Source organism: Narcine bancroftii, chromosome 5 (assembly GCF_036971445.1).
Source record: "Narcine bancroftii isolate sNarBan1 chromosome 5, sNarBan1.hap1, whole genome shotgun sequence".
Classification (NCBI taxonomy): Eukaryota; Metazoa; Chordata; class Chondrichthyes; order Torpediniformes; family Narcinidae; genus Narcine; species Narcine bancroftii.
This window is the reverse complement of record NC_091473.1, coordinates 243,741,790-243,753,064: the sequence shown is the minus strand read 5'-3', so window position 1 is coordinate 243,753,064 and position 11,275 is coordinate 243,741,790. Positions and strand designations below refer to the sequence as shown.

General features: G+C 41.9%; 1 protein-coding gene across 1 annotated transcript; it reads right to left on the bottom strand.

Annotated features, from left to right (window-relative positions):
- Positions 1 to 663: 663 nt before the first annotated feature.
- Positions 664 to 10,146, bottom strand: LOC138765119 (probable transmembrane reductase CYB561D1). The gene is made up of 3 exons (XM_069941892.1): positions 9,779 to 10,146; positions 8,309 to 8,346; positions 664 to 3,262 (listed from the first exon to the last, which is right to left on the bottom strand). The coding sequence occupies exons 1-3, from the start codon at positions 10,038 to 10,040 to the stop codon at positions 2,759 to 2,761; spliced, it is 804 nt and encodes a 267-aa protein (XP_069797993.1). The 5' UTR covers positions 10,041 to 10,146; the 3' UTR covers positions 664 to 2,758.
- Between the last annotated feature and the right edge of the window lie 1,129 nt (positions 10,147 to 11,275).

The following is an 11,275-nucleotide window of genomic DNA, read 5'->3' as shown; positions in this document are numbered from 1 at the left end:
CTTGGGAACAGATGTAGCAGACAGAGTAATTGTGAGAAGAGAATAGAATCCTTGCAGGAAACAGGGTGTTAAGAAGTGTAGTCGAGGAAATTGTGGGAGTTAGTGAGTTTGTGAAATATGTCTGTGGAAAGCTGGTCTCCTGAGATAGTAATACTTAAGGAACTTTTGGTGAACTCTATTCCCTTTTCAACAAGAACCACACATCTTACAATTCTCCCTCCCACTTGACAAATAATATTTGGAAACAAACTTCTTTCATGTTATAACTTTTGGTACTAACAAGAGACTGAACGTTTCTTAGATAATGGGTAAACAACCATCCAACAAATCAGTAGGCTAAAGCCAAAATAAATAAAAAATTAGCTGAACTGAAGACCTTGCAACATAAAATATTTAGAATTTATATTGTTGGTCTGGCAGCAACCTGTTTGACAACTGTAGCCTGAAGTTCTTCATAAGGAGGTTATTAAAATGATACATCTGGCTTTATGATACAGAGTAAATGAAATGTGTGAATGCAATGTATCTATTATACATGTGTATCACCCATTTTGTTTGTTGTCTCAATTCAAGATGATGAATTAAAAACAAGCTCACCCTTAACCCGAAAACTGCAGCTGATACATTTAAATATAAAGGCCCAGAATAACCTTGCCTTTCCAATTGATGTGTTGGACATGTTCATCCAAGTTCATTTTAATCAGGGTTTGAGGCGCTATCACAAAGGCTATACTAGTCATGTCACAAGGCCTGGAGATCACCAGGGACAAAGGTTCTTACAAAAGGTTTGCTGCATGTAAAAGATTAACCAATTTGCTGTTAAATTTCACATACAATTTTAAACAGTGCAAACTAAAGCTCACAATTTTATTACAGCCAAATATTAAAATTTATATAAAGTACCAGGAAATTCATGGATAATATGCAAACAAAATTAGAGAAAACTTCATATTCCATTTTGTAGTTCATTTTCCAAGTACATTTAAATACCATGATACAACTACATCTAGTGCCTGAAACCAGCATTGCAAATGACTTTTGCTTTTGGAGAAATGATTGTCAAAGGATTATCTGGATGAACTAAACAGAAAAAAGTGCTCAATTCAACTCCATTGTAAACTATTGGATATTATAACCTAACTGAGAATTTGAGTTTGATTCACTGCAATTTACCATTATTGGAGAAGTTAAGGCCAGTGCATTAATATCGGAAGTAAAATATTCTATTGTACGGTGAATGGCAGAGAAAAAAAGTTCTGGTATACACAAGGTTTCATTTTACAGGAATATTTTGGCCATTAAAGTGCATGAATCATAGTTTTTAAAAGGGGAAAATTATTTTAATCTGGGTAGACATTACCAAACACAACCAAACTGCCCAATATAAAGGTCTATGTTATAAAAATAGGAATATTATTACTTAGGATGTTAACGTTTACTTTTTCAATCCAATTTCCAAAAATGTATTCTTAACTGAACAAATGCAGCCTTTCCACTTTTCCGACCAACAAAACACAATAAATTCCAAAATATTAGCAGCACACTGACGTTAAGTCTATTATAAAGCTTGTCAATTTTCAGCCCAAAATAATTTTGTTCAGCTAGTGGCTTATTTAGGGAGTTTACATCAGCTTTCGTCTGAACAATTCAGCCTATAAAATCTTTGGGCATCTGTTATTCTACATTAACAACCTGAAGCTTCCAGCCTTTAGCTCCGTGGAACATCACAATATAATGGGAACATATTTCCCAAGTTATTTTCCAGCCTTCAAATATGATTCTTGTTCTTAGGTTTGTTTCTACTAGAGTAAAAGGCACAATTTAACATTTTGATTACAACAAGTTGCTTTACTTTTAAAAAAATTTCAAAAACTGAAATCATAAAATAATTCATGCAAATTTTGTTCAGCCTGATAATGCATAAAAAATTCCTGAGCTTTCACCTAGAAAAATGTTGCATTCTTATTAACTTATAGAAACAAATATAAGAACAAAAATTCCAGCAAGTGCATTTAAAAATTCACAAGGACAAGATACCTGTAACAAATGCAACAATGAAACATCAGTGATAACATTACAAAAAAATTAATTATTTTTGATACAGTATTGCTTACATAATATACAATTGAACCAAATATAAAATCCAACTATACAGAAGTATTTCCATCATTGCTGTTAAAAGCTGTACAAATACAAAAATAAATGTGTTATAAAATGTGCATCTTCCATAATTTTAAATATTTTATTTCTGCTTGGATAGCCAACTCATTCTATGACTAAATGGGGTGTTACTTAGCCATGGATTTTCTCTCTGCCCTGCATTCACCCCACTACAGAGCTCAAGGTCAAGTCTGTAGATGCAAGAACAATTCACATCCTGTAAAAGGCAATATACCAACATGTTTCATTGTATCCACAACCCTGAAACTTTGCATTATCACACATTTCAGAGGAACGAATTAACATCCATTTTGATCCTTGTTATCTGATAAAAATCCATTTTATTTCCAATTATGGGACATCCCAGGAGAGTCGACTGAGAAATGTAGCAAAAGACACATTGCATAGAATGGGTGTGAAAGGGCAGGGGGAGGTGGGAATTAAAGGAATCTTGAAAAGCTTCTTACAGGCAGTTTTGTATAAATGTTTGCCCAGAGCAATCATTAGTCTTCAATTTCACCCAACTTTCAAGCTGCCACAGGACTCTAAGAAATGTGCAAAGAGCACAATCGGAGCCAACTCTGGTATTGATCTAATATTAAATCTCGATTTTCTTCTTGGACAGGTAACCATTATTGATCTGGTTCATGATAACGAGAGCTGGAATCAGTGGAACAATTAAGCACGAGTACCACAAAACCACATTAACCTGGGCTTTGAACCAATCCGAGCACAAGCCCAAAATGACTGTAGCTGTTGCCATCAGGTAGGCCACTAGACCACATGTGGTATGGTAAAGTCGCAGCCTACCTACTGAGTAGGTAGTGATCAAGTTTGGAAAGAGAAGACAGAGGCCACACTGCAACTGACCACAAACAGCAATGACAGTCCCAATTCCCAGGATGCTGTGCCAAGAGGTGAGGTGCGGGAACTCGGAGATGTTCTTGCTGGAAACAATGAAAATGAGGCCAATCGAGCCAAGGATCATGGCAAGGACTTGCATCATCCAGTGAAGTCGCACCTTTGCTTTAACCGAGCAACAGAAAAATGGGGAGCTGTCCTTCGAGAAGGTCAGAACGGCTTCTGTCATACAAAAACAGACCTGCAAAGGAAACCAAATGCAGGACTCATTAATACAGCTTATTTGGGCTCATTCAGTATCTAGCATTTTCTGCCCCCTTTTCAGTGCTGTTAATACTGGTCAACAATTTTTTTCAAAAATTGGGGCTTATAAGCTGAACACAAAGATAATTTCAGATTTGCTGCATCATGTAGGAAGATGGAGCAACATTATATTAACTTTTATTGAATTTATCAGGTTTAATTGCATAAAGACGCTGGCACATTGCGTGAGTTCAATTGACTTGAAAATGTTTTGTCACTGATTTTCGTTTGAACTCAGCATCTAATGCCTCTCGTGTCAGTGTCCAATAATAACTTTGGCAGCATTAATGGATTGCAGTTGCCCTGGTACCGCTTTTCCATGATCGCAATGTCCTGGCGAAACCTTTCACCATATTCGTCACTGACCGCATCAAGATCAGCAGGGAAGAAAACCAAGCGCAAATGCAGAAAATGAATTTTCAATGACGTTGCACATGATGGTTTAAAGTCGACAAAATATGACAGGAAATCATAAAAATAGGGTATAACTGAAAAGCTTTGTGATAGGAAAATTTTACGGTGATTTTCGTGATCAGCACCCCTAAATCCACAATACAGCAAAATGTGTTCAGGAAGCAAAATCTTCGTTGTCCAGTGTAATCAGTGCAATCTTGCATTTCTCATCTCTCCATTGGCTTCATTCAACATTGGCACAATCAGCCAAACACCATACTTTTCTAATTCTCTCCCAAAATTCTCATGGCTGTTATTACTGGTTTTCAGGTCAATGCAAACAAATCTGAACACTGTGTTTCCAAAATGAAAGTCCACCTTTAATGGGATCAAGAATCTCACTGAAGAGGATTCCAACTCTCGGGGCACTTCATAAGAGGACTTCAATGAAGACAACTTGGTTATCCTACATGACTAACTTCAGCAAAGAAATCAAATGCAAGGCCATCACTGGTGATACCGATGGTTGAAAATAATGGAGGTAGCCCGTTGGGTATCTGGGAGATATTTATTCTTCAATCAACAGTGCAGAAATGTTGTCTGGCCCTTATCACATTGGTACTAGGAACTTCAAGTTGAAGTGGCTGCTTACGCCATAACTTGGAAGTCTGACACAGATCTGGGTATAGATAGATGGCATGCTGAGGTTTGGAGTTGTATACCACTTGAGAAAATTACTCATCATTTAAGAAAAAAATATTATATATTTTGGAAGATATGGAGCCCTTATTTACAAAATATGGGTGTTAATATTTAAATGAAGCTCTCCTTAAGGTTTCAGTATACTATAAGAAACTTTAAAGTAGTAGGTACCCCCTGTTGAAGGGCTCTTGTCCCTTTCTTACTCTCTTTCTCTTCTTCTTTGTAGGGGGATGAGGGGATTCATAGGGAGGTTTTCTCATCTTTTTCTTTTTATACATCACATGCGTAGCATCAGCGACACCTGCTCCTGCAATAACACACACAACCAGATGGGTTGAGCTCAGTGAGCAGACTGGTTTATTGCAGGCTGCTGGCTGCATTTATACTCCCAACCTGGACCTGGCTGAGAACAGCGCTGGAGGGCGCTGACGTCACCCAGGCGTCACGTGGTCCCCCAGAGCTGGCTTCTGAGGCCCATGCTGGGAGGAAGGGAAAACGCCCGACGGCGCCATTTTGGCCGGCTGCCCCGCCGCGTGACTGACAAGCGGGGCCGGTTCGCCTGTCTAGTGGTGAGCCGCCACATATGTATGTATTGATTTGAATTAGTTTTCATTATGCTTTATTTGTGTGGTTCTAAATTTATAAATAAAATTAAAAAAGAAATGGCTGTTTATAATCCTACATCAATGACAAGACTGTGTTATATGATTTAAAATTTATAAATAAAATATAAAAAAAGGACATGCTTTAAAGAAATGTAAGTAGTTACTAATAACTTAATTGCACTAATGTCTAGAACACACATGTCAAACTCAGAAATTTGGCCCGTGATATAATTATATTTGGCCCGCAAGATCATATCAAATATGTATTAGAGCTGGCCCGCTGGCCGCCGCGCCAGTATAGCGCATGTACAGCTAATACTACAAATCCCAGAATGCTTTGCAAATGCGTGGGCGCCGGCCCGTCAGCCCGCTAATCGCCCCCACCTCCTCTCTTTACTTTCATTAACATCTGCGACCTGTCGCCCAACTCACATGTAATAAACCCCTTACGAAAAATGGCCAAACGAAAGACAGAAAACAGGACCTTTCAAGACAGGTGGGAGGCAAACTCTGACCCCAGAGTTTGATGAACTTGCATCTAAGAAGAGATGCCAAGTATCTGGTTTAGACCCAGGTGCATCAGAGTAAATCACAGTGTAGCAAGCTAAGCTTGGATTAGTATTTTCTTTGGTTCACTTTGGACTGTTCATAGTTGAAAGATTGGATTTTCATTGAAGCAAGTTGTTATTTTTTTGACTTGTTGGCTTGTGAAAAAAAATACATTTAAAAGGAGCTTAAAGGCTATAGAGAAATATTATTTATTGAATATTTTATTTCTCATTTGTTAATGCTTCTTCTGGAAAGAATTTAACCCAAACTATTATTAAACATTTATTTTAATAAGAAAAAGTTTAACATTACATATGTTGAAAGAGGAGAAAACATGCAGAAGTTGTTGAAAATTTTCAATAAATATTTAGTTTGGCCCACGAGTTAGTCCAAGTTTTTAATTTTGGCCCTCTGTGAATTTGAGTTTGACACCCCTGGTCTAGAACAATCAGGTAGAGAGAATGTTAAAAATAAAATAGTATGAGCTGGAGAATTAGATCGGTAACTAGAACATCTGTATTAAATAGCAATTTGTTATCTTACATTGTTACAAATGGAGCTACTGGGCTTTGGTAATATTTGCTGAAACATGCATTTGGGGACTGGACCAAGGATTGTGCAAAGCCTTGAAACTAAAGTGATAAATATTGACAAATAATCTACAAACATTTCAAACCATATATATTTAAAAAAATGACAACACTTTTGAGGTTCTCTGCCAGCCATCTCAGTAAGTGAAAGATCCCACAACATTGTCTCAAAGAGCAGGGAAATTTGCGTCAATGTCCTAGTCAAACAACGTCATTTAACTAATTGATCATGATCACCTCTGCTGATGAGACCATCCCTCTGACGAAATGGTTGAAGCATTTCCTACAAGAGTCAGCACCCGCAAAAAGTAATCAGAATATGTATTCAAACCACAAAGTGGTTCCAAAGACTCTGGAACACCTATGGAGACTAGACCACTGGCTGCAAAACTTTATCAACCCTTGGGTTCTGAAATTTGCCAATAGAATTAAATGTTTTTTTTAATTTAGACATACAGGATGGTAATAGACCCTTTCGGCCCAAATTCACCCAACTGACCTATAAATCTCCATTACATTTTTGAACAGTGGGGAGAAAAAAAAACCCAGAGTACCCAGAAAAAACCCGCGCAGGCACGAGGAGTATGTACAAACTCTTTACAGACAGCACAGGATGCGAATACCAGTACCAGTAACAGCGTTGCACAAACCCGTGCTGCCCTGGTTTCTTACTTCCTATCAAAGGATTATGGATTCCAGGTGTAGGCTCCCAAAATGGAGCAGCACAGCAACATTTGCTTCCAGACTGAGATTCTCATGGATTCTTGATTAACTAATTATGCAGAATATATGCAAATTTTTTAGTTGCCAATAAAAACTAGAGCGAAGAGATCACAATAGCTGTATTTTCACGAAAGCAACTTATATTCTACCTGCTGCTAATCTAAAAACACAAATAGAATTTCACCAATTCTTCTGCCAATTTAAAAAAAATTAAACCATGAAGCAGCATTTCATTCCATTTGTTTGTAGTAGAAGAGAGAGAGAGAGAAAGAGAGAGAGAGAGAGATGATAGGCTTCCTGTATGAGCATTATCTGTGCAGACTATGTCTAGGTTCTCAAGCCTAGAAGAACGAGAAACTCATTAGAACTCAAAATACTTGCAGAGCTTGACAGGATGGATAAAGACAGAGGATTTTTATGAGAGTAAAGAATTCAGAACCAGTGGTCAAAGTCACAGAATAGACTTAGGTCATTTAATATTGAAACAAGAAGAAAGGTCTTCAGGCAGTGGCATTCAAAGAGTTATAAAGGCTTGGTCTCCTTCATTCAAAACAGGTATCAACTGGATACTAAGAGAATTAGGGGTCAATATGATGCTGCAGAAAAATGGTAGTGAGGTTCATCAGCCATCATCTTGATAAAAGGCAGAGATGCTTCAAAGTAAAACACAATGCTGGAGAAATTCAGTAGGTCAAACAGTGTACTTTATAGAGCAAAGTAGATACACAACCAATGTTTCGCACTTGAACCTTTCAAGATATGGAAAAATGTTAGTGTAAACAAAATGGTGGAGGGGAAGAGGTAGGAGCACATATCTAAAGGCAGGAGGGGATAGGTGGATAAGGGAGGGAGGGCACAGCAGCAAGCAAGGAGAGGAGGGATGGTTCTGTGAATGGAAAGGGAAGTGGTTGGAGAGATGGAGGAAAGGAAGAGAGAAGAGGAAGGGAGGGAAAACAGAGAATAGGCTAGCAGAAGTTGATGCTAATGCCATCGGTTGGAGAGTGCCCAGACAGAAAAATCAAGTGTTGTTCCTCCAGTTTACGGGTGGACTTGGTGGGATAGTGCACGCAGCCATGGATAGACATTTAAGTATGGGAGTGGGGTGCGGTATTGAAATGGTTGGCCACTGGGAGATCTCGGTCACTGATGCGGAAAGAAATCAAAGGGCCTACACCAAGTCCTCCTTTGTATATTCTTGAGCAGATAAATACTAGGATACACAAGTTAAGAATATTGGTCAAAAAGGATAGTCACATTAACTTAAAGCAAAAAAAATTCTATCAATTACAATTTTAATCTAGAACTATTATGAATAACCTGATAAAACAATCACATTCAGAATCCTATTAAAAAAAAATCATCTTGGATTAGAAAGAATAACTTGTGTCAAATCATTAGTTTATGTTAAAAAAAAGTACTTACTGCTGCAGTCATACAGGCTGGATGCCAGGAGAAATGACCTGGAAAAGACCAAATTTTCAACTGATGAGCATTTTGAAGAAACCATTGAGTACCACCCAGAACAAAATATTTCTAATCGTGTACCAGCAAAGGCACTGCTTAAAGCAGCTGCCTTCTTCTTTCAGCTTCTAGTCATCGCCAGGGGAAAAAAATGATATAAATCTTTCACTTTTGAAACCTAATATAGCCCAGATTTGAGGGTAACCCTTTTACATTTCAGATTACAGGTGTGGCTGAGTAAGCTCCCATGAACTTTTGATTTGATTGGCTACCTGAAACAGTCCTGGTTCCATACAGACTGGCAATCCTTTTCATAGTTACTGCTTCTTCAACTCAAGCAGAAATCATCAATTTTAATCACATTTACCACTTACTCCACAATATCCTTAAATTCACCCAGACAATCTCTGGACACTTCTCTACTGTCTCCTACACCCTTCATTCCTGACAAAGGGCCCAGCCCCAAAACATTTACTTCCTAAGGGTGCTGCACGACCTGCTGAGTTTCTCCAGCACACTGCACTCGACCCCAGCATCTGCAGGTTTTCTTGTTTTACTCCAAGTGGAAGGAATAACTGTTTAGGGAGGTTGATGGGGGTTTAAAGAAGCATGCTGCTTTTTGTTTTTTGTTTGGATAATATTGGAATTTCCTGAGAGTTGGTGGGACTGCCCTTGCCCAAACAAGTGTCAAATATGCCATCACAATCTTTATTTGTGGCTTCGAATTTCAAAGTTGTATAAACTCTGAAATCTAAATCTAAACTTGCGGCTTGTAGGTGGAGCACCGGTTTTTCTGGGGGGGGGGAGGGGGGAAGAGTCAGCCGCTAGCCTTATACTCCATTTGCATATCATTCCCATTTCCCCCACTTGCCCCCCCTCCCCACTCCCTTCCTCCTCCTCTCCACTCCCTCCTCCTTCCCCCACTCCCTCCCCCCACTCCCTCCCCCCACTCCCTCCCCCCTCTCCCTCCCCCCTCTCCTTCCTCCTTCCCCTCTCCCTCCTCCTTCCCCCTCTCCCTCCTCCTTCCCCCTCTCCTTCCCCCCTCTCCCTCCTCCATCCCCCCCCCTCCTCCTTCCCCCTCTCCCTCCTTCCCCCTCTCCCTCCTCCTTCCCCCTCCCTCCTCCTTCCCCCTCTCCCTCCTCCATCCCCCCTCCCTCCTCCTTCCCCCTCTCCCTCCTCCTTCCCCCTCTCCCTCCTCCTTCCCCCTCTCCCTCCTCCTTCCCCCTCTCCCTCCTCCTTCCCCCTCTCCCTCCTCCTTCCCCCTCTCCCTCCTCCTTCCCCCCTCCCTCCTCCTTCCCCCTCTCCCTCCTCCTCCTCCCCCTCTCCCTCCCTCCTTCCCCTCTCCCTCCCTCCTTCCTCCTCCCTCCCTCCTTCCCCCCCTCTCCCTCCTTCCCCCTTCGCTCTGCCCGTTTGCTTTCCCGTCGCACTCACTGGTGCCCAGGCGGCTCAACCCTCCCACGAAGACGCTCAACCCCACCGCACTCAGGTGGGCCGCCAGTCCCGCCACCGTCCTCAGGCACAAGTGCAGGCCGCAGGTCCGCGCTGCCCCGGGCCTCGCCTGCTTCATTCTGACGCTCAGGCGCTCGGGCAGCCAGTGATTAGCCCGCATTCCGACCGCCAGAGTCAAAAGGCAGCGCTCCCGCACCGACCCACCTCCCTTCCGGGTGTAGGCGGGGCGCCATCTGATTGACATCCCAGGTAACAAACGGTGGGAAGGTGTGAGGTGGTCACGCTCCGACAACTTGCATTCAAGTTTGAGTCCCTTCCATTCAATGAATCACCCCGACGTCCTTCACAGCAAGTTTCCTTCATGGTGAGCTGCATTTCCAAAGTTGCATTTCCTCTCTCTCTCTCTCTAGAACACACAAACATAGATTTGTGCAGTATAGATGTCTATATACTGTACTTACACATATATAGTGTGTGTCCCTTTTGTGTGCCATCTACTCGAGATGGCAGAGGTCGACAGCATCGAGTCCACGCTGCTGAAGATCCAGCTGCGCTGGGTGGGTCACGTCTCCAGAATGGAGGACCATCGCCTTCCCAAGATCGTGTTCTATGGCGAGCTCTCCACTGGCCACCGTGACAGAGGTGCACCAAAGAAAAGGTACAAGGACTGCCTAAAGAAATCTCTTGGTGCCTGCCACATTGACCACCACCAGTGGGCTGATATCGCCTCAAACCGTGCATCTTGGCGCCTGACAGTTTGGCGGGCAGCAACCTCCTTTGAAGAAGACCGCAGAGCCCACCTCACTGACAAAAGGCAAAGGAGGAAAAACCCAACACCCAACCCCAACCCACCAATTTTCCCCTGCAACCGTGTCTGCCTGTCCCGCATCGGACTTGTCAGCCACAAACGAGCCTGCAGCTGACGTGGACTTTTACCCCCTCCATAAATCTTCGTCCGCGAAGCCAAGCCAAAGAATGTCGAGATAGATGGGGGGGGGGGGGGGGGCAAATGACGGTTTCCAATTTGCAAAGGGCTGGACTTGGACAAATGCAGATTTCTGGGAGGATCCAAAACCTGGAGTTGGTAATGGACATAAAGAGAAATTAAATCATTTGAAAATAAGGAGCAGAATCAGCTTGGTAACCAAAGTAGGACAAGGCAGTGAGAAACCCGGAGCCGTTACAACTCTGTAGTGGACAGCACAAAGTACCTTGGAGTTCAACCAGTGAACACACAACTCCTCACTTGTCAGGGAAGGTGCAACGGTGACTGCAGTTCCTGAGAAGACTCAAGCAGGCAAGGCGACCGGCCACCATTACGTCAACCTTCCACTGATCTATCGAAAGTGTCCTGGCCGGTTACTGCAGAGAAATCAATTGGAGTCAACTCACAGGACCATAAAAATGGTAGAGAAGATTACGGGAGTCTCCATTCCTCCTCCTTCCCACTTCTCCACCCCTCCCCCCAAATCAACATGA